The sequence below is a fragment of the Tachypleus tridentatus genome, chromosome 3 (genome assembly GCF_004210375.1).
Source record: "Tachypleus tridentatus isolate NWPU-2018 chromosome 3, ASM421037v1, whole genome shotgun sequence".
Taxonomy (NCBI): Eukaryota; Metazoa; Arthropoda; class Merostomata; order Xiphosura; family Limulidae; genus Tachypleus; species Tachypleus tridentatus.
Genome location: NC_134827.1, coordinates 79698618 through 79723369, shown reverse-complemented (window position 1 = coordinate 79723369; position 24752 = coordinate 79698618). Strand labels below are relative to the sequence as shown.

Genomic DNA, 24752 nt, shown 5'->3' with positions numbered 1-24752 from the left:
AAAATTAAAAGTGTTTTCGTTATCACCATAGAACAGTAATGGTTCTTCTTTTATTTTGGGAGAAACACCAGGGTATAGAGTGTTTATTGTGTAGTTTGTGTCAACATAAGTAACGTTGGCACTAATAGTATAATATAGAAGCAAGTAATGTATTTTAATACAGTGACGTGCACGCCATGGTGCTAGGCTTTACATGTAATAATTTAACTAAATGAGCTTTGTTGAGCGATAAGCAGGTGTATTTAATGGCTTTAAGGTGATACTAATGTATTTTAATATAGTAATGTGCCAGAATATTTGGTTTAACAAGAGTACATCAAAAATAATGCTGTCATATTACTGTTTGTTTTTTTACTCTATTAGAACTTCTTTCTTAAACTGTCAGCTGGAAATGCTACTGACTTTTAATCTGGGAATATTAATTACAAGTTACTGAAATCTAAGATAAGTTACAAGTTATTGGTATAATGTGTCAAGTTACATAAAATTTGTAAATGTGTTAAATCAGTAAGAGATTGAGAAATTATTGTAATAATGTTGTTTTGGAACACATCTGGTAAGAAGAAGAACATATAGTGTGACAGAAGAACAAGTGTCTTTAACAACATAGGGTTAATATTTGATAATTATAACTTGTTTTAAGATATGTATAACTTTCTTGGTGTCCTGGCATGATGTCTTAAGATACCTAAAATTTTAAGAACAAGTATCTAAAGGTGACAAACAAATTGATTGCTTTGGTACTGTCATGTATGGAGAAATGTCCAGTTTCAGTTGAAATGCTTCACAAAATATCACATAATAGAGTTTCTGTAGCTCATTGGTTAGGTAGAAATACCTAAAATGGACATTGAAACAGAATATGTTGGGCTGATTTTATGTTGATTATCTCTGTGTGTTACTTGTTTTCAACATAAAAGAAGAGAAAGAGTTGTGTTTATTTTCAGTACTTGAAATATTCTATTGATGGACTTGCCAGAATTCAATTTCATTTTATAAAAAAGAAAAATGAAGTGTTGCTTTGAAAACTTTATTTATTTTGATCATTTTTATTCTTTGTTATTTCTCATTATAGAATTTTAAAAAGTAATAAATATTACCTAATGGATATATAGTCATTGTGATATCACTGGATTATTTTAAACCTAAAAGGCGAGTAATTTTTTATTTTATTTTTTACAGAGAAAGAATCAGACAGTGTTTTATCAAAAAATTCTTGGATCTGCTGGCAGAAGACAAATATTTTGGTTGAAGATCACAATATCCCTTCAGTTATAGCAGACCTGAAGACAATAAAACATCACCAAGTTACCATTCCTCAAACTGAAAAGAAGCGTTATCCTCAAAGAGAGTGTCGTGTGTGTCGGTCCCATGGAAAACGAAGAGACACTCGCTTCATGTGCCAGGAGTGTGGTGTGGGACTGTGTGATGGGAATTGTTTTGAGTACTATCATCAACCAATGAAATGTGGAATCCCAGATCAAGCTTTACCCTTTTGCTTAACTTTTGATCGTTAAAAAATGTAAATTGTTAGCTTTATTTTGCAATACGATCACTTCTCCCACCCTTACCAATATGTAAATGTATCTGTTTTTGTTTTTTGTACTATATATATAGTTTAGTAACATCAAGGTTACTTCAATATTTGTAATTGGCTACATGGTTTTCTAATTTCTCAAAATTTAAAATTTAAGGTCAACAAGAAACGTGTCTGTCCATATTAACCATTCTACCCACTAAACTCTACCTTAAATTAAAATAAAAAATATTCAAAGTCAACCCTTATCATTCAAATATTTATCAAGCTTCCTTTAAACTCCAAATTATCTGTAATTGCCATATCTAAAGGCAACTTATTCTATAGGCCAACTACTTTGTTAGAAAAATAAAACTGTCTTAGCTGAAGGTGATTCCTATCCTGCTAAAATTTATATTCGTGTTTACCATTCTCACCATTAATTCCAAAGAAGGAGGTGTATCAGCACTATCAGTTCCATTAATTTTTAACCACCTTAGTCAGAGACCCTCTAACTCATTCTTTTTTGAAGAGAAAATTTCAGAGATTTTAACTTATTCTTGTGTGACAGCCATACCAGACATCATCCTAGTGGTCCTCCCATAAACTTTTTCTAGCAATTCAGTGTCCTTTCTAAGGTAAGGAATCCAACTATAAACACTATACTCCAAATGTGGCCTAACAAGTGACATTCTAACTTCAGACCTCATTAAATATTTGTGTAGAAACAACCTAAAATTCTCTTTGCCCTGCTGCTGTTAGCACTGTTTGTATAGTGTAAGAAACTGATCAATCTTCTCACCAAGTTCCTTTTGTTTTGTAACACTGTTAAAGGTGTTACTATTAAAATATAATTAAAATTATATCCCATATGTATTGCCATGAATTTATTATAATTAAAAATCATAATCTATTTATATGCTCAACTAATCAAATAATCCAGTGTATTTGTAAAACAGCAGTAAAACCCCAAATCTTAATAACAGCACATTAAGTAATTTATTGACTATTCCTTCATCTCTGTCATTAGAGCAAAGGTCCCAAAAGAACTCTGAGGTACCTCACTTGTGACATTAATCCATTATTAACAATTCTCTGCTTTCTTCCATCAAGCCACTCTTCTGTCCATTGAGCCAACTTATCTCTCACACCTACAGTCAAACAAAAATAAACTAATTTGGTGTAATTTAACTTCATACAAATATTTCTTTAGTCTCATCATTTTATCTTTATTAAAGATGTGACTTTCTACTTAAGGAATTATCAGTATTATATTCATCATATAGAAGATAGTTTTAACATTTTACAGTTTCAGATGTATAATTATTTTTACTTTTTGCCTCAAGTCACCTTTCCTGAACTTGTACCAAAACTGACCTGATCTCATTAGAATTCTGTACAACCATATTTAGCTATTTCACATATTGGATAGTTATGTTTCATGTCATTGAATAAAGAGTTGTTTGTTATCTGTTAAGTGTTTTTTTTTTTCCCTAAATCTTCAGTTTTTAATGTTATCTTGTCCACTACTTTAACAAAACCTTGTTCACGAAGATCCTAGAATCAGGTACATCAGTAATTAGTTTACTCACAAATCATTTTGAAACATATTCTTTAAAGTTCAGGTAAGACCTCATTGCTATGTATAAAAAAGGAGAGTTGTTTTTAGGGTTGTAGTTTTGTGAACTGACTTGTCAACAGAGTATAAGTTGTCAAACACGAGATTTGGCTGATCAGTGCTCTACTATAATGTAACACCACTAAAAGCATGAATGTCTCTTATTTCTGCTTAGTATGATTTCACTAAATCTTGGCAACTTACTTTTATTGTTGTTTCAAAAGCTTAGCCAGTTAGTGACAACTACAAAGATGAGGTACAATTTTGTGTTAACCACTCCAGAGGGGTGCTGTGGGAGGTCATTCCAGGAGAGTTATTCTCACTTGTTAAGGATCACTTGTGGGTTGTTCATACTTTTGTGACCAGGTATATTATCCTTTCAGAATTGTTCCTCATTGACTAAAACATCTACCTTGGTTTCTGGAAGAAATCTCTTCTTATCTTTGGTAAGACAATTTACAGGTATGTCTCATGCCTAATGTCTCCAGTGGTCCAACAGAAATCAGTGGTTTCATAATGTTAGAAATTAGGTTTTGATGACTTCAGTGGTCAGAGTACAGATAGCTCATTGTGTAGCTTTGTGCTTTACAATAAACAAATAACTCTGTACCCAATTTTCTGAATTAACTTCACCATGTAATTACAGTCAACACTCCCCCCCCCCTAAACACACACACAGTCTGTCACAGTTAGTACATTATAGCAATCAAACTGTTTGTCTGCCTGTCTCCACACACATTTTAATCATCATTGTGAAAGTTTGTGAAGTGGCTGTTTCACAACCTGTTGTCAAAATTCTAGTTCTGACAGGTGCTAAATGAACTAGTATTGGGTACTCTTGTTGGAAGATGTATGGTTTGCATATCCTAGCTTATTAGAGCTCTAATATTTATGAATAAAATACTGTTCAGACACTATGGATGCTGTCCATACACTACAGTGACTGCCTACTTCTCATAAATCTAACCATTCATTTACTTAGTGCTGTCCATAATCTGTAATGATTGCCTGAGTCTCATTAATGTAACTGTCCATTCACACAATACTATACATACACTGCAACGATTGCTTAAGTCTCATTATTATAACTGTCCGTTCACATGATGCTGTACATACACTGCAATGATTAAGACTTCTTAATGTAACCGTCCATTCACACGATGCTGTACTTACACAGCAATGATTGCCTGAGTCTCATAAATGTAACCATTCGTTCAAACGATGCTATACATACACTGCAACGATTGCCTGAGTCTCATAAATGTAACCATCCGTTCATACGATGCTGTACATACACTGCAACGATTGCCTGAGTCTCATAAATGTAACTGGATGTTAGTCTTTATGGTTATTTCAAAGATCTTTAAAGGGTTATATTATTAGGTGTCATTTAGCAGGAGCATCATTATGGAAGATTTTTTATCACTTTTTTAAAAACATCTTTTATCAGTGTCTATGGACAATGCCAGTAAAATTGAAATACAACTAGTGGCAACAGAAAAGTGAAAGCGAACAATGCTCATTGAATGAGAATACAATAACTGCTAATAAAAAAAAAAGATAAAAGATTATTGGTTTGGTGTATAATGTCCAAGAAAGGTTACATTCCTTTCTGCATGAGCAAGGCTCACTTTTGATATGGTAGCAAACAAAAAGTTCAATATCTGTTTATTTGGGAAGAAGATAGGAAGATAGTGCTTCAGAGTGTGAACTAGAACAGTCAATGCCTGTTAGCATGCAGTACAGTCTGATGAATCATTTTACATACATTGCTTTAATGGTGATTAAGTAAACAATATTGAGATGACTACCTGAAACATTGATTCTGCTGGACATGGTATAATGGTGTGGGGAGAAAAACAAATGATATTGTGAGTGTACTTTCACAGTGTTTCTTGTTATGGTGTGTTCATGGTGTTGCATAGCTACTCCAATGGACTGAACTCTACCAGAGTTACAATACACTACCTGAATTCAAGTTTATAGAGCTTCATATTGACTTCATTTATCTTCCTGGTGTTTGTGAACCATATTAAACTTCTCAACAAATGGGCTATAATTAAACAAGACATCTAGTGTTTTATAGATTGTAGCCATGCTATGTTCAGGCTTGTGTAGTGTAAAGTGGTACATCCAACCCATTGGGATTTGGGACCAAACTGTTAGGAAGTTGGGCAAATTTCATGCCTTTTACCCACAGAATGAAAACGTGGAGAACAACTGATCCCTCCACATAATCTTTGTCTATGATCTAGACATTAGGTGGGAATTCTAGTAAGGTGGTCAGTCTATATATCTTTACAGATAAGTGTTCAGATGGCTGGTGCAAGGTTGTTGAGCTTGTCAGATTCACTGTTAGGGTGCGAGCAGATGAACGTTTGTCATGCTCAAACATCACCTTACACATGATAAAGCGTTAATTTTATTTTTGTTAACAGTGTTGTACACTTTCAGCTATTCTTTTGATGTAAATCAATAATGTGCCTAATGAGTGTGTATTTATGCTAAGTTATTTTCCAAAGAATTCTGAGTGGATAATGGGACATGGCCATGGAAGTCCATATACTCGTGGTATAGAAGTGTTCAGTTTCTGGTCTTTATTGTATTTTCTTGCCATAAGAGATTCAGTAAAAATGTATTTTATTGATTAATTTATTATATGGGAACTAAATTTACCATTTTAATACATATGATGTGAACTTCCTGAGAGAAACCAATGAATTTAATCTCCAAAATTTACCCTTTTTCCATTGTATTCAGAACATACATTTGTGAACTATGTTCTGATATGGTTTATAGGAGTGTCAAATGTACTGATTATTGACTGCAAACCTAATTTAAAATAATTATTTTTCCTCAGATTGTGCAAGAATAAAATGAACACTTCATTACAATTAACAATGCATTAATGTAGTATTTAGTGCATTATAACATACATGGTATCATAAGGAAACTTGAAATACAATGTACAGGAGCTATATGATGATTGAGCTTGGTTCCAATAGTTTCTTCATCTGGAAGTCATCTTCAGATTAAAATTGAAAATATTTTAAATCATTGCCGAGCGTACTTTATAAGCAAGTATATTTGTAGCTCTACTGCTCTGCATTGGAAGATGCAGGTAACAGTAAACAAGGCTTAACAACTTTAACAATATTACAATATGGTTATAGTGAAAGGAAGAAAAATGTAAACATTTATAGTGTAACAATATAAAAAAATTGCATAAAAATGTTTGTGTTCAAATGTCAATATTTATGATCTTCAACCAAGTGAAGGACCTAAGAAACATCATTTATTTAATGAGTACACTCACTGAATTGGTTTTAATGCCAGTATATCAGTTGCAAAACACAATTATTTTCCAATCCAAAATGATCAGTTTCCTTTTAAGTCATTTTGTTATATTTTTAACAAAAAATGTTGGTAAAATATGTTTATACAGCTCTTCACCTGAAGAATGTTCTTTTACAATGCAACTTCAATCTTGCATCATGTGGTAGACAGCTATCAACAAAACATCTTCAGTGAGGTTGTAGAAGTGTTCTCTAACGTTTAGCTTAGCTAGCTCAACCATAATCTCTTGTTTATAACTTGGTGCTGTGGTACCTAGTATTATCCTGCATTCAAACACTGTCTAATTCTATTGTACATGTAAAAGATCAGAGGGGTAGACTGAGAAGCATGATTCTTAACAAAACAGAATTTATTAGTCCATTATTTCTGATTCCACTTTATTCAGGTGTGGCTCTCCAGACTAAAGATAAAAATCTATATTCCTTTTGAAAATCACAGATATCTAGTAGCATCATTGGATGATCCACATGAAGTGTGCATCAATTAGCCTTTTGATTTTTAGCCAAACTCATCAGGTTTATTCCTTAATGTTTGAGTATTGGTAATTCCTCCAGTTGTGCTTAATACCACACTTGAGTCTATTCGTTGTGAATTTAAACAGCCATTTTCTGCAGCTAGTGATTATGTGGTGTAGTAAATCTTTCAGAACTTTGTCCAGGCTGGCCAGTGTCATAGAGTGAATTGGTCTATTTGATAATGTACCCACATTGATATTGTAAAAAAAACAACCTACAATGTATCTTTGTTTAGCTGGCTTTCCACATTTTATTGACTCTGCTACCAACTGGTAACACTGTCACACCAGTATATGAAAACATAATCAAATATGAAATCATGGTGTTTTCTTTTTAGGAAAGTTCCTGCATTGTAAGTGCATTAGATCAAATGCTTATTTTTTTAACATGAAATGTGCACAATACTGGTGACCTACAGAATTTTGGTATGTCATTATGGTTTAATTTTCCAAACTGCATGAAATGTTCACTCTGTAAGAGGTTTGATGTAACATATACATCAAAATATAGGTTAAGGGCAGTTAACACTGCTTGTAGTAGGTTTCCATAGTCAGGATAATGTCTGTGTTTTGCCACCATGTATCATATGCTATAGTATTGTTACAATTTCTTTTGGAAAAGTTTTTATTAACTTAGTAATTGTTCATTATTAAAGAATTGGTCAAGCTATTCTTAACACTTTCTCGGTATGCTTTTGATATAAAAATTACTGAACTGTATTCTTTATTCCATGTAAAGTTTGATTAATATATATATGACATGCACATGTAGTATATTTAATCTTCTATGTTATCATGCTTCTTTACTGGTGTTGACATTCCATTTTTCTCTGTCCCTCATGTTTTTCTACAATTCTGTGTTGTGATTTCTAACCATTTTATGAGTCCACCAAATATGTTTATTTTATTTCTAATATATACATGCATATGAAAAGAAAAAAATTACTGGAAAATAGGGACATTAAGAATGGAAAAAGTTTCAAATCGGGCATTTAACAATAAACACTGATGTGAAGAAGGTTAATCACTATTAAACTTTATTGAAATAACTTTTTCAATTAATATACCAACCAGTTATGTATTCAGAAAATGGCTTCTCAATTTTTCTACATAAGTCAATAGTTACTTTATGGATGATTGTTTTAGATACTCTTGGGCGTTGGAATATGGTTAATTGGCCCAAAGTTGAAACATTTTCCATTTTGTGTATGACTTTCAACAATATTATGATTATTTGATAAGAGTTACAATCTAACTAAACCTTAATGTGAACAAAGTTCATGCTTTATGTTTTTTGTATGCATACAAATAAAATAATTTACTTCCAGAACATGTTTGTAATGTTCTTTTTCTAATGAAAACATGCTGTAAGAAGAAGGGCTTAATATGCCAGAAAGAAAGTAGAAGTCTTTTAGAAGTTATACAGTTTTTCATATACCTGTCTTCATATCTTCCAGCAGAGAAATACTTTGAATATTTACTTTTATTGAAGGATGCATGGGGTGAATGCAGAAAGAAGTTCTTGTAGTAATACATTCAAATTACATATCTTCTGTGGCTGATGTCGAAACGGTAGAACATCGGACGATCCTTGTTTCTCAAACAGAAAGGAAACACTATCCGCAGAGAAAATGTAGTAATAGAGAGTGTTCATTTCATGGAAGAAGAAATACTTGTGTGATGTGTAGAACTTGTGATAGAGAATGTTTTGAATACTATCTCACATAGCATCAAAGATGTACAGAAAACAGGCTGTATTTGAGGTTTACTGAAGACGACAATAAACAATACATATGATGTTCCTTGGTAATATCTAATCTTTCTGTATTAAAAAAAAACAGTTCTATAATTATTGAGACCTGAAAAATATGTTCTTACTTTTTGCTGTAATGTGAAAGCCCAAGTCTCGGTCTTAGTATGTTAACATATCTGGTGATTGTTTTCAGGTACACGCGTTTTTCTTCCTCGTTAGTTAAAAATAAAGGAGTTTCACCATACTTAGTGAATCTATGATGACAAAACTTCCAGTTAGTCCAGCCTTTTCTCACTCTACTTTATTTCACAAGTGAAAATGTTTTATTGACTAATTTCTTTTGTCATTGTCAGAAGTGTTTTATGAATATTTCTGAAGTTAATTAAATCAGACCACAAAAGCACGTAAAACATTTCAATGATTCAATTTCCTTCTAGACACATTCCAAGCCAGTCAAGATGTGTTAGATTCTTGGAAGAGTACAAGTCCATGTTGGGAAGATGTTGATAAAAACAAGAAGGATGAGCAAATAGAGAACGGTCCTGTTTCTGACCATCTTGCAGTGTCTATTCCTCCAACTATGAAGAAACTGTATCCAACACGGAGATGCCGTATATGTAGTTACAGAGGAAAGAGAAGAGATACACGAACGATGTGTAGAAAATGTCAAGTTGCACTTTGTCTTGTTGATTGTTTTGCTTATTTTCACAAGGAGAAATCTAACAGTTCTTAGGACACACTCATATTATTTGAATATCTTTTTCAGTGTGATATTATATGTGGCGTTTCAGCTTTTAAATGCTGAAACAAAAGCTTGTACACCTCAGTGTGTAATATTCTTCATTATAGGGAACTATATGAAGTTGTAATAATATCATATATTATTTAACACTGGTTAAAAACTGCTTTATCTATGTATCAATACTAATTCTTAAGAAGCATAATTTGTTTTTATGAAAATAATGTTATACCAAAGATATGTTAAATTGTGTCACTATAGATCTTTCAAAACATTAAAACTGTAACAGTCGTAATCACCATGTTGAGTTTACATATGGGCTGCTTTAAATAAAATTGGCAAAGAAACAAAAAACACTTCCAACAGGTAAAGCTGAAAAAAACAGAAAGTACACACATCATATGAATGTGATATTAATGAACAGCTAAAACCAAAAAATAAGTTTGTTTTGTAGAAATATTTTATTGTACAAATACTGAAGGAAATTGTGGCGACAAGAAACAAAACAAATTTGATTTGGCTTAGGTTTCACATTTATCGCTTTTATATTCTATGTCTTCTCTTGCTGAAACTTTACATCACAGAATGAGTGTGTCATCTTTGTTATCTTACCTCGTATTTGAAGTTTTGTTTATGTATATTTGAATTTTTAAAATGTTATTTTCTAACAATTATTCCATACTATAAAATTAGTTTAATATTTTTATTTTAAATGTTGAACCACAAACTATTTCTTTAAATGGTTGAATTGATAGAAAAGCAGAGAAATGTGAATGAAAAAAAAAGATCCATTTACAACTGAAATTTTCAAAGTTATTTAGAGATGTTTCTAGTCTTACTCTTTTAAATAAAAATTATATTTTGCACGAATTTATAAGACATACTAAATAAACAAATGTATTACAATTTGAAGATGTGTAATACTCTATAAATTAGAATGATAAAGGTTTTGAATATAGTACATTTTAAATTTGACACTAAATTTTCAGCATGAAATTGTGAGCATTCTTAATAAAATTGTTAAACTGTTTTATTTTTTTCCAGGCTTTCTGGTTCAACAGGGTTTGGGTTCGCTTGAGTTACCACACTACTTGCACCCACAGTTACCATCTAGTAATGTTACATGCAAAATTTGTCACAAGAAATTCCACAACCAAAGCAACCTTAGAAGGCATATGCGAAAACACTCACCATACCAGATGGTCTTTCAGTGTGATGTGTGTTTACGTACATACACAAGAAAAGACACACTCAAAGCTCACAGAAGGCTTGTACATGGTAACATTCAAGATTCTATAGATGATTCAATAATGACAGTAGAACATGAACGAGAGTCAGAATGAAGGAGAAACATTTATGTGTCAGTGTCGGTTAAAATCAAGTTTAACAACGTATCAAGATGTTTGAATTTTTGTTTCTGCCATAAATATTGATTTTGAGAAACATCTTTTTCATAAAACATAGGAACTCATACCATTGTTTTTAGAATTTTCTGTATTGGTTGATTTTAAGGACCTATTAGACACCGATTCTCTTCCTTAAAAAACTTAAATGTATGTAAGTTCATTTCATATAACTTGTGTGCTCATATAAATGAAATGTAGTTTTTGGCTGAGCAATAAAACTATTATAAAAAAATAATTCTAATAGAGAACAAAATGAACAAGTTTACTGGAAACACTTTAGTATGCTCTGGGTATATTGTTAGGAATCTTTTATATATAATCATTCAAAACTTGAAATTATCTTACTAACCACAAAAATGTTTTTATCAATTTACCCAATCTTTCCTATATGCGAGTATTGTCTTAAAATACACAGTATATATATATATATTTTTATATAAATGTTAGAAAAATTGTGATATTATAATGTGTGCTTGGTAAACTTAATAAATGTACTGATTTAAGTAATGCCCTTTGTTTATTTAAAAATTTAATGTTAAAATTGTTCTTTTCATTGTGATTTAAGAAAGGTTAAGATTTGTAAAAAAAAAATGTTCCTTAGTATTCCTTAATTTTGATGACAAATTAATGAAAGCTGAACTTGATATGCTGACAGAATAACAATGTTGTTATTCTTTATCAAATTTAACATAATAAATTTCTCCAGATACATAATTACTTTTAAAAAGTGAGAGTTCAAAAAGATAAATACTGAATGGACCAGTGAAGTTATTAGGCCTAGTTAATGGCTTCATATGAAAAATATATAAAAAAACAATTATTTGTTCTTGCTATATGGCAATGAGTCAAGTCAATCAGTTCTTGGGCATTAAATTATATTTATAAATAACTATTACTTCAACAAACAGGGCTTGTTCATATTCTGGAACTCTTGGAAAATTAACTTTAAAACAAACTCCCATAAAAAGATGTCACCAAACATTGTTAATTTTTCATATTCGTTTATTAGAAAAGTTTATATTTCATGTTAGCCTTTATAAATCTTGTGCCTTGTGAGACCCGAGACTGTTGCAGTTTTCATGTGCAGGTGTGATGAATAGAAATGCCAGGAAAATTTGTTCAATTCTACATTAAGAGTTCTGGAATTTTATTTTATGGAACCCTGAATAAACTAATGAAACATCACGTTTTTCCCCTGTTCTTGTAGATAAATGAGAAACTATTCAACTACTAGTCAAAAAGAAATTTCTTAAAACAGTTCCCATTTTTATAGAAGCCCCCTTCATACCAGAAAAACATAAAACTTAAATCTCAGTTGTGGACTGAAAATAATTAATATATACAGTTTACCAATATTCTATTTCAAGGAATGTCATATGTAAAACAGCTATGGTTTCGTGTGTGACATAACCACTGTAGGAGCTTGGGTATCTCTACTCACATTTGTAATTTTTAGGAATTTAGAAACTCTGACCCAAATCTCATTTTTCAACCCAATTCCAATGTGCTTGAAATATGTGTAATAATAACCAGTCTCTTGTTTCATTATTTGTGCATGTGATGGAGACAAGATATCTTCTACACATTCCATTTTGCTTGACTACTCTAAGGTGAAATATTTTTTTTAAGAATCTAATTCAGGAAAAACTACAATGATTTAAAAGGACAGCACACATAAGTTCCAGGTTTTTTTTAGTATACAGCAGCAGTTTCTTACCCATTTAAATATGTTGAAGTATAATATTTATTGTTTTCATACTATATCAACAGATAGCTATTGAACCTCAGATGTTCTGTAAAACAGTTTAATGGTTGAAACTATTTCACATATTAAAGGTTTAACAATGGGAATTAATGTAGTGCCTCATCTAACTAACTAGACACTTATACCTGTTATTTATATTGAATGCTGATTTTAGAGGGAAGATTTGTTAGCTATTGCCCCTCTCATTAATTTGTATTATTTTTGTGTGTGTATATGTTGTGTTTTAAATAAAGAAGTAATTGGTCATTATTCACAACTTAATGAGTCACTTTTACTTTTCTCATTCAGTATGTCAACTTTTGAGACATTTGTAACTTGCATGCAGATAGCGTAGTGTAGTCTGTCAAACTCTTAATAAATTAGATTGATCATAATGAGTCTCAGTCTAGTGTACGATATCTGTTTCCCAGAACTTCAGTAAACATAGAACATTAACATGACAGCTCCCTGATAAGATATAGAAGCAACCTAGAAGTGTATCTCAATCAGTATGTTTTTCTACTAACAAAATGCAATATCACACTTGGCTAAAACTTTTATTTCAAGAAAAAAGCAGAGGCCCTTTATCTGGTAAAAAAAAATCCAAATGAAACAGAATAGGTTCTTTCCAAAACAAAGGAAATAAAAAGTGAGATTTAAATGAATTATCTCAATTGTTAAGCATGTATTTGTGCACTGTCCTTTTGTGTACTTTCAAGCAGTCCTTCCGTTGAAAACTCTTCGAACACAGGTTACAAAAATGCAGCTGTACTACCTCTGCATGTTTTACTCGGTGATGTCGAGCAAGGCTGCTGGGATCAGTATATGAGGCATCACATTCTCGACACGAGTACTGTTTCCCTCTGCTTTTATTTTCTCTGACATTATTAAAATATAGAGCATTTTCTATTGCAGTTGAATTCATAACACCTGGCAAAAGTTGAAATATAAACAGTTATGAACAATATATACCAATAAATTTCCACAGAAATATTTAAAGATGAGGAAGGATTGAAAACTACAGTGTATACAAGTATCTAAGCATTTAACAAAAATAATGACTTTGATATTAAAAAATTTAAAGGGGCCTAAATTATGCAAAAAATCTTCATTCAAAGTTTTAACACAAATCCATGTTGACATTCTGTAATCCAATGTTTTATAAGAAAACACATAATATGCAGAACTTGACAAAGATATCAGTTTTATTTATAGCATAAATATGGTTAACATGACTGAATAAAATCACTATTATACTATTGTTATTTACATTAAAAAAGTATTGCTACATCATAACTGGCTTTCTCAAGCAAGCCATGCATCATATTTGTAATATAGTTAAAATCCTCTCACTAGAGTGCATTTTGGAAGGCAGATCTCTAACAAAAGTTCACTTTCAAATAAATATTCTCTACCAAATAGCATTTGTCACTCAGACAGAAGTTGAGATCTCTCCATACCTTCTATCTGATAATGTTTCTTAATTCTAAAGAAATCAATAACACACTCTTATTTGACTTGTATATTTGATGCTAACAGCACATTCCAAAACTTGCTTTTTACTACAGTTTATTATTTGCTGTAAATATATAATTGGGTGAAGTTTCAAACAAGAAGGGAGGTAAAAAGAATGAAATAACAGAGCACTGTGTTTTTATGTCTTCATAACTAACTGCAGTAATGTAATTCTGTTACAACAAATATCACAGCTATTTTTCATGCAGCCTTAAGCTGTAATGTAAGATAGCATCAGAAGTAAAACAAAAATAGCAATATCATATAGAACTGTTAGAATACAGATTTCATTTCTGTGTATGACGGTTGGTTAAACAGCAGGTATAACTGGAAACCTATTTTGTCAAATTTATTCTGCATTTGCCTTTTTTTTCCAGATGGAAATTCTTCTTAATTATACTGCTTGGTACATGTGGTACTTTTGCCACTGACTTTTCTGTCCATCCATTCTCTGCTGTAACAAGACACCACAACTGGGGTGCAATTGGTTACCTATCTGTTTTGGGGTGGTCCTGGTGTTCCATGTTCAACCATATTCATTTGTTCCCACTGCTGTTAAGTACAAGGGAAGTCCTCATTTTGACAATTATATTGTCTTTATTATCTGAATGTATGAATATTTTGCTTTAGAGCATGCAGTTACATACCATTCCCAAAAGCAGTCCATTTATTTTTGGCATCATCAAAACACCAAACATGACAAAATTGTGTTCTGATACTAGTGTTTCCTCCTAGACTTTATACCTACTGCAATTATCACATGAACAACTTTATTTTTTTTATTACTTTTATTCAGTTTGTCATTAATGATAAAGGATTAGCTTGCCTGTGTGCTTCTACAGAATGGACATTGTAATGGTCAAAGATGCAACAAAAATTGTATTTGTGACATATCAAGGAAGGGTGACAGAAAAAGATACATGGAAAAGCTTTTTTCCTGAGTATATATAGATTGTTGGTCCATTTGTTCTGGAAATACTGTTGACATCCATGTTGTTCATGAGATATGATAAATGAAGTCAGTATGTTTTACTTTTGTGTTGAGACCTGTAATGTAGATACAGGTTTTACTCTTATTGTGGTTCTTTCTTGCCCATAAGATTCTCACAAAATGTAGACAAATACAAGAGTTTACAGTAAAAATGGAGTTCTATTGTTACCTGCAAGACACAAAAACACCTGTTACAACAGAGAGTACACACAGATAAAATGCAGCCAAAATAAACCTTATTTCTTACCCTTAGATAATTTCCCATACATCTTTTTTTTCTTTCCTTTCAAATTTGTAAAGGAAATGTAGTAAGCTGATCTTTTGAATCCATATTAGTTGATAGACATATAACGTACACACACCAATACAGTTGCATATTTTCAACAGTTACAAAATACTATGACAAAATACTCATTAGTAGATAAGTTACAATTTTCAAAATACTAAAAGACAAAATAAGATTATTACATATGCGCTAATTCATAGTTAACAATCCCAAAAGATATAAAACACAAATTATTTCACACGTTCATTCTCAGAGCCATAAAAAACAAACGTTTCTATCACCATTTAGATTTAGTAACATAAAACTTTCCAAACCATTGCACTATAGTGCAATTCAAAAAACCTGTAAAATATTTAAAATAATTACATTCTTGTTTCAACATGTGGGTAAATACCATGCACAAACCGAGGTCTCAATTACCCCTTAAATCTTACACGAAATGTATTGTTTCACAGTTAACTTTCAGGAACTACTTAGTAATTAATGAAATATCAACTAATGTATAGTATGAGGTAGAAAAATATTTATAAAGTGTAACAATTTTTTTTTAAATTTAGTTTGTGATAGTGTATCTTATGTTCTTAAGCGTTTATTGCAGTAAAATATTAACGTTTATTGTTACTAGTGTTTATTATATATATATTAATAAAAAGAAGTTTGTTAGATAAATTATATGTAAATAAATTGTACATATATTATTATGAGAAATGTAATTTGCAATTAATGGGTGTCTACCCTTCTGTTAATAAAACGTTGAAACAACACGAATTTTCAAAGTACAGTGTGCAACACGGCTCATTAAAGTAGTGTATCAAGTTAAAATTCTAATCTGTTTCCTTCACGTGTAATTTTTTCTACACCAAAAGTTCGCTACAAACGAATTATGTGTTTTCAAAATATAAGATCTCTCGTTCATTATATCTTTACTAGTGAATCATGTATTTCTTAAATTATAGAGCAGAGTAGACTGGAATCAACCTACAAAATTTGTAACATATCCTTAAGCCTACAGTTTCTAAAAAATATCACACATACGATGGCGTTACTTTATTATGATGTCAAGAATTTTCTTAAGTATTTTAATCAGTACGAAAAACAGTTTCAAAATTAGTAATTTTCTAACCATTTGCTTTTACAGTTTTTATATACACACGCTCGCACACACGTCTTATACAAAACAACAACAAACAAAATCCCTCGGTAGTTATATAGTCTTACAGGAAGCTAAACCTCCAACTGGTATGGTCAGGTATATTTGAATCCCCCCAAGTGTATTTGTTACACGTAAACTTTAAAGGTGTTTTTACGGTTTTCATCATATCTAAAGCGCATGCGTAAAATCTCGTATAATAGAAAAGCTACAATCAGTGATGTCGAGAAAACCCACTTGTAGAGAAATATATATGCAAAAACGGCTCGTTTGGGTTGAGAAAATATTTTACATAGAAGAGCGAACAACGTTTCGACCTTCTTCGGTCATTGTCAGGTTCACAAAGAAATAAGGTAGCTGACCACATGTTAGGAAGGGGTTGTGTAACTGAGTGTTGGAATGTAGAGGGCGGTGTTAGATGTTTGAAGATGTTTTATATATTCTACATTCCAACGTTCGCTCTTCTACGTAAAATATTTTCTCAACCCAAACGAGCCGTTTTTGCATATATAAAAGCTACAATATATTGTACCAGGTTCATCACCCTCTTATCCTCACCAAAGATACGTATTTCAAAGGTAGATCATATCTTAAAACTAACCAAATAGTCTTAAACAGGATTAAAATGCTCTAATTTGGAATCATAATATTTAAAATATTAATACTGTGTACCCCGCCCCCCATATATCAGTGGGTAAGTCTGTTTTGTGACATATCCAACACTGTAATTAGTGTGGTTTTTAGTTACAAAAATATTTTTCGAAAGAGTCGGGTAGGTCCAATAAAATGTATAAGAAAAAAATTCTAAATTCACCCACTTTCATAAAAAACTGGACAATGGCTAGTTAAAAGACACATTTTCACACTAATCACAAACTGACTAAATTTCACATTACATAGTTGAACGTTTAACATCTGATGTACTCTGAGCGACCATCCAAACTACGTGACTGGTTATTTCAACTCAAATACAAAAGAGGGTTGTCAACTCGCGACATTACCCGACTTACCATCGAAGGACACTGTTGTCGACACTAATGTACAATATGCAGTTTTACAGCTCAACCTCGCCGATTTCTACAAGGATTATTGAAAAAAAAAGGCAGCTAGAACGAAATTAATAACTTCATTCACCAAGTATTATCTAAAAATTGTACAAACACGTGATTAGACGAAATTTGTGAAAAAGATCCTATATTAAACACTATATCTGTAAACTATATTACCATGCTTGTAGTATTAATGGGGTAAATAGCCACACCATGTATTTGCCTCACCCACCTTGTGTTAATACAAAATGAATTGTTCAAATTTTTAGTTGTTAGAGCACTTGTTGTTTTCACATGCTTTGGTTTGTTTTGAATTTTGCGCAAAGCTACACGAGGGCTATCTGCGCTAGCTGTCCCTAATTTAGCAGTGTAAAACTACAGGGAAGGCAACTAGTCATCACCACCCACCGCAAACTCTTTTACGAAAGAACAGTGGGATTGATCGTCATATTATGACGCTCCACGGCTGAAAGGGCGAGCATGTTTAGTGTGACGAGGATTCGAAAACGCGACCTTCGGATAACGAGTCGGTTTTCACATGGAAGCTTGACCAAGTTAGTCGTTATTTCGTGATCTAAGTACCTTTTCTGTTTTGTCACTCACCTAAAGTATAACTATTTATGGCCTGGCATGGCCTAGCGCGTAAGGCGTGCGACTCGTAATCCGACGGTCGCGGGTTCGCGCCCGCGTCGCGCCAAACATGCTCGCCCTCCCAGCCGTGGGGGCGTTATAATGTGACGGTCCACTATTTTACCACTATTCGTTGGTAAAAGAGTAGCCCAAGAGTTGGCGGTGGGTGGTGATGACTAGCTGCCTTCCCTCTAGTCTTACACTGCTAAATTAGGGACGGCTAGCACAGATAGCCCTTGAGTAGCTTTGTGCGAAATTCCAAAAAACAAACAATCACTATTTATCGTCTTGTGCAATGAAACAAACCATACAAGTACGTCGCATCAAAGTACCAAGTTGTTATAGTGTTAATGAAGTTAATACAATAATAATTTATGTTATTAAGGTCACTAATACGGGTCCGGGTTAAGGCGTGCGACTCGTAATCCGAGGGTCGTGGGTTCGCATCCCCTTCGCGCCAAACATGCTCGCCCCTTTTAGCCATGAGGGTGTTATAATGTTACGGTTCATTGGTAAAAGAGTAGCCCACAAGTTAGCGGTGGGTGGTGATGACTAGCTGCCTTCCCTCTAGTCTTACACTGCTAAATTAGGGGCGGCTAGCGCAGATAGCCCTCGAGTAGCTTTGCGCAAAATTCAAAACAAACAAACAAGGTCACTAATTGACCACCTCAATAATCCAGCCATTTTCAACCCTTTTTCGATCATACTTGGAGTGCAACGGAATGTACGACTGGACCATTCAGTTTAAGCAATAAATTTGCCACATACAAATAAAAGTGATAAATAATAAAAACAAAAAAAACAATTGTTGACTCAACAGCTTTTAAAGAATTTGGTTTACTGTGAAGCACAAAGCTACACAATCAGCTGTGTTCTGCCCATCACGAGTATCAAAACTCAATTTTCAGCAACGTAAGATTTCTAATTTATCCTTGAACCACTGGTGTTCCCTTTTGAGTGTTCGGAAAGTCACTGTGCAGTTTTGAAAGCAGCGATAACAGCATTCATTCAATCAATTTCAAGCCAGCAACTGACAGTGGTGTTTAGAAACAAAATAAGAAGGATGCAAGCCTGTATTGATGCCAACGGGGTCACTTTCAACATTGTTTATAATTGTCATTCACATTTACCTCCTGTATTTTATATTGAAACATGCCTGTTAATAGATATATAAGTGCACAGTGACTTTCCGAACACCTTGTAGTATGATATATGCAAGGTAGTTTTATTTGGTTATAAAAGTAAAATAGGGATCAGAATTATAATGTGAATGATATATGTTAATCAGTTGATAACACTGAGAAAATGCTTTCTTCGAGAGTGATAAACTTGAAATTTAATACAATTTGAAGAGTACCGACTACAAATGGACAATCAAAATGCACAAATTTTGTAATTTCTATAATTATTGGTGGTGTTAAAAACACAAATGCAATGCTGTGAAAAACAACCAACACAGTTCCATCGGTTTGCGTTTCTTATATTTAAATAGAAAAAGGCCTAGAATGTTTCATAACTTCATACATCATGATATATAAAATTGATGTCCAAGGTTTTGTCCTGACACGTTTAAGCACAAAGTTACGTGATGGGCCATCCGTGCTTACACCACAGGTATCAAAACCAGATTTTTAGCATCATATGCCTGTAGACTTACCACCGAGCCATTGACGATATCTTTACTGTTTGGAATTTCTAATATTTTTTTTTTAACATCAAATAAACAAAAGTACAATCAGTAGGGTATGCATCTATATCACAATTTTTATATTGATTTATAACCACATCAACATTCAAAATCCTCTGTCAAGTAGTTAGTACTTGTAACCTAAATGTCAGCTAAAACAACACACTGGGTGAACATTAGGTTATAGAACCCAAAGTTCAGACATAATCCCTAATTTACACCTGATGATTAGAAGAACAGAAATTCCTTCCTACACAGCTACTCTTATCAAAGTGAAGAGACTGAATATTTGCTACCCCTGTTTTAACATATAAAAATTTCACTTATTCTAGTATATGTAGTTTTAACATTCAACACTGATGTCATGTTCCTTTTGCTTTTGGTCATTACTTACCAGTTTCATTTTTCCACAGAAGATATTCCTGCAGTTATACACATTTAAGATTGGATAATGCTGTGTGAATATTACATCTCTTGATGTGACTAACAATGACATGGATAGCACACTACTGCAAAAGAACTAGCATTTTTGTTTCATATGCATATATACACACACACACATAATGCAGTATTTTCTTAATTTAAAATATACTCAGACTCATAACAGATTCTAAAGCTATTTCTCTAGAGATAAATTCTATGAAGATCACTCCAGCAAAGGTGTCATCCTTTGATTATGCATTGTTTAAATTTTGTTTGAAAGAAAGAATGATATGGGTTCTACATTTTGTCGTCTCATAACTGAACTCAGAGTAAATGAATGAAGATTTTCCTTGTGATATACTTCCTCAGCAAATCTATTATTCTTCTAAATCTATGTTGTCACTCTTGGGGTAGGGAGTCAGTACCTTAACAACACTACACTGTCACAGATGTGATGCTCTGTTGAAATTGTGGGCACATTCATTAACACGTCATACCTCAGACTTTCTGACATACTTATCACTAGGTTATGACTAGCTACAAATATTCTATATCAAATTCCCATTACTGCATAGGAATAAGGGGCATACATTACTAAGAAAATTATAATATTTTTTACTAATGTTTCAACATTTCCATTTAAGATATCCCTAATGATTGATGTTGTGGGTAGGTAGTTTCATCCATCTTCCCAAATTTCTTATTAGGAGCTTTTTTTATTATTTGGTATAATAAACTAGGAACATTGAAAAAGTCCATTAATAAACAACATTTACAATCTGTGGATTCTTTAATAACTTTAGAGAGATTGCACTTAAATTTTTTTTTATTCAATACCATACTTAATATTCCTTATTAAGTTCACTAACAGCTTTTCAGCAAAATATAGCAGCACCGTAAAATAAGTCTTATTATTACAACTTCTGTTCCAGAAGTTTGAGGCTGAAAATAAAAATGAACAATCAAAATGTTTTTCTACTGCCAAAATGCAATATTACACTCAGTAACAAAACTTTTATTTCAAGAAAGAAGCATTGACCCTTCATCTTGTAAAAAAAACAAACCAAATGAAACAGAGAATAGGTTCTTTCCTAGTTTAAACAGCAAAGAATAATACTTTTTATTAATCTTTCCAAAACAGTATTTTTCAAACAAAGGAAATAAAAAGTGACATTTAAATGAATTATTTCAGTCATTAAGCATGTATTTATGCACTGCCCGTTTGTGTACTTTCAAGCAGTCTTTCCGTTGAAAACTCTTTGAACACAGGTTACAAAAATGAAGTTGGACAACAGTTGCATGTTTCACTCGACGATGTCGAGCGAGGTTGCTCCGGTCAGTGAACAAGGTATCACAATCTTTACATGAATATTGTTTCCCTTTGGGTTTTTTTCTGACGTTTTTATTATTAGAAAAAAAAGCATTTTCTATTACAGCCATATCCATAAAACCTGGAAAGAATTAAAACAAAGTATAATGTAAACATTCACAAGTTATATATATATATTAAGATCATAGCAATTTGAAAACCTACTACATATAAAGTAATTGGGTTTAATGAAACAAAACTGTTGTAAATATTAAACGTCTCACAAAAAATTAATTACAAAGAAGTTAAATTACTCCTTGACAAATTTAAAGTTATCACACAAAACAGCAGAACAAATACTTTATTCAGTTCTTCAAGTTTCATCATGATGTCCCTGTTGACTTTCACTGGTCTAGTGTTTTCTAGGAAAATAATATAATATATAGAAGTTGACAGAGATATGCTATAAATGAAACTAGTAGCACAAAATAAGTATCATAATATTGTTATTTACATAAGGGAGACATTTCTGTAATGTATATGAAGCTGTATTCTGAAAAAGGCTCATATGGGTATTAAACCTTTAATGAAAATAAAGTACAGAACACTGTTTTAACCTTCTTAGGTTATCTTCAGGTTTGGTTAACTTAAGGTTAAGTACCAACTTAATAAAACTTCAAACCAGTAAGTGTTATTGTGCACTTTGTTTCAGTACTTCATATTTTTGATATTTGGGGTTTAAGGCTCATTTCTGTATTCTAATTTTAGTACATTTTTACATTGTTAGTTTCATGTTTTTGTAGATAATTTACTTTAAACTAAACATGTTAAATAAATACTGTTGTCAAAATCCACTGTGGTCTGCATATTATTGAAATATATCAGAAATTCTGAGATACTTTTTGACTTCATGTTCCAAAGCACCAAATTTGTTTGAAAAGTACATACACTTACTGTCTTGGTTTTTAAAAAAAATTGGTAGCTTGTTATATATTATTATATAATAAGGTTAAGAATTTCCAGGAAATGAAACCTCTCACCTTGGGTCAGACCCAAAGGTAGAACGTTGTTAAAATAAGCTGCTACACATATCAAAGAAATCACAGTTTTGTGTAAAAGAATATATCTTTGGGCAATGGAGATGGTAAATCTGGCTTTGTTGGAAGCATTTTCATAAAACTTAAAGGGACAAAAATTAACTTATTAGCCTCTCAAAGATATCTTTTCCAGCTTCCAACTATAAACCCCCCTTACTACTCCATCCAATCTTTTCTTGAACTCTAATTAAATTTTCTGGCTCCACCAGCTCATTCCAAAAACCACCATGTTTGAAAAGTAATACTGTCTGAACTGCAAATGACCCCTTGTCCTATTATTTTCACTGCTAAACACAAAATGTTTGATGGATCTGTATCATCAATCCACTTAATAATCTTATTAATCAAATTCCCTCTGACCCTTCTTGTCTCCAGAAAAAACATGTTTACATATTTTATTCACTCCTCATAGAACAATCACACCATCCCAGGTGTCATCCTGGTGACACTTCTTTGAAACCTCTCTTTCAGTTCAAATGTAAAGAAAGGGATCCCAAAACTGTACACAGTACTTTAAATAAGACCTTAGAAGTGATCTGTAATGTCAAACCATAATATCCCTTGTCTTGTATTCAATATTTCTATAGATTCTACCCCAAACCCTATTAGCACTATTGTTAGCTACAATACACTGTTTAGATTACTCATGTGACTTTTTCTATCACAACACCAAGAACATTTTTGTTCAACCCCAGTATTTTATTTATTCCAATTTAAAATGTTTCAAGCTTTTGACCACTGAGAATTATTAACCAAAGACATATTTTAATGTGCTTCAGGTTCTGTTGAATAAATTATACTTTGAATACAAAGAGATTCAGAAATTTCTGATATATCCAAGTTTTACTTAAGATCCATTTGTTGTTTCAATTTTCACATAGACTTATGAATTGAACATTTACACCAATATTTATTTAACAGTTACTTACTTAAATGTTTCCTCTCATCTACATATTAGTTAATGTAGTGATTACAGTACTAGACGCAAGGTGTATATTTTAAAGAAACAAGGGGTTAATTCTGTACAGATTAAGTCAACAATATATTTATACTAAATGTGGAATCATTTTTCTATTCTCACAAATAATTAAAAAAAAAACAGAGAGTGAGCTAGACAATCTTAATAACAAAAGAAATATTTATTCATTTCATCCGTAGTTGTCCGAGTCTTTCAAGGTCTACATAATGATTAGACAATCACAAACAGAATCCACCTTGTTTATTACGTTCTATGGATTTACTAGGTGGTTTTATTTTCTTTCTTCCACTTCATTCGACGATTCTGAAACCATATTTTGATTTGTTTTTCCTTTAAGTTGAGAGTTTGAGCAATTTCAATTCTTCTACGTTTGGTCAAATAAGGGTCAAAGTGGAACTCTTTCTCTAAAGCCAGTGTTTGGTAAAAGCTATAGGTCTGGCGACATCGTCTCTGATCTTGAAAGAAAAGATAACTGGTTTATGTATATATGTGTAGTGGATATTCAGTAAGGAAACAAAGATAACAATGTACTGTCATAGTTTACATCGAACAACAAACATACTGAGTTAGATAATGCAAATAAAGGTTGAAATGTCTTTAGCTGAGTCCTCTGTAATGACTGTCAAGTGGCAGTGTAAGTGATAATACTAGAAATTATTTATTAACTTAGAAACCACACACTTGACAAGAACTAGCACGAAGTGGAACATTTCTATCATAACTTTACAGGTATTGTTATAGGTGTTATTTCTCACCATGTTCTTCTACAAATTCAGAAAATCCTAGCATGAAATACGTAAAAAATGTTATTTTTGTGCACACCCACATAACTATTTCAAACGTCATTGACATAAAATATCCACTGAAATGGAAATACCATTAAAATAAAATAGATGGCTAGATATTCCTCAAAATCTTAGATTCTATTCACAGGCAATTGTTTCTAATACAAAAAAAAAGTGAAGAGGGGGACAAATTATAACATTTTG

The 24752-nt window shown here is 32.1% G+C and overlaps 2 protein-coding genes across 5 annotated transcripts in view; one reads left to right on the top strand and one right to left on the bottom strand.

Annotated features, from left to right (window-relative positions):
• Positions 1-13578, top strand: part of LOC143247303 (uncharacterized) — a 28088-nt gene extending 14510 nt beyond the window's left edge. Inside the window, exons 2-4 of the mRNA XM_076495104.1 lie at positions 1183-8811; positions 9196-9423; positions 10542-13578. Of these exons, the coding sequence (XP_076351219.1) occupies positions 8799-8811; positions 9196-9423; positions 10542-10840 (540 nt within the window). The 5' untranslated portion in view covers positions 1183-8798 and the 3' untranslated portion in view covers positions 10841-13578. The remainder of the gene's footprint in view (positions 1-1182; positions 8812-9195; positions 9424-10541) is intronic.
• Positions 13188-24022, bottom strand: LOC143247306 (protein tramtrack, beta isoform-like). 4 transcript variants are annotated; one of them, XR_013026479.1, is made up of 4 exons: positions 23999-24022; positions 22048-22109; positions 17600-21829; positions 13188-13577 (listed from the first exon to the last, which is right to left on the bottom strand). XR_013026479.1 is itself a non-coding variant. In XM_076495127.1 (2 exons), the coding sequence occupies exons 1-2, from the start codon at positions 15420-15422 to the stop codon at positions 13318-13320; spliced, it is 282 nt and encodes a 93-aa protein (XP_076351242.1). In that variant the 5' UTR covers positions 15423-16903; the 3' UTR covers positions 13188-13317. The 4 variants fall into 4 exon arrangements, 1 of the variants encoding a protein (XP_076351242.1); XR_013026481.1 differs by lacking the exons at positions 17600-21829; positions 22048-22109; positions 23999-24022 and adding an exon at positions 16563-16919 and having other exon boundaries at positions 13188-15322; XR_013026480.1 differs by lacking the exons at positions 17600-21829; positions 22048-22109; positions 23999-24022 and adding an exon at positions 16563-16919.
• Between the last annotated feature and the right edge of the window lie 730 nt (positions 24023-24752).

Excerpts from the sequence above, each read along its gene's own strand:
- LOC143247306 (XM_076495127.1), bottom strand. The coding sequence starts at position 15,422 with ATGTATGGGAAATTATCTAAGG. Across the intron at positions 13,578-15,400 it reads GTATGGGAAATTATCTAAGG|GTGTTATGAATTCAACTGCA; the intron begins GTAAGAAATAAG and ends AACTTTTGCCAG.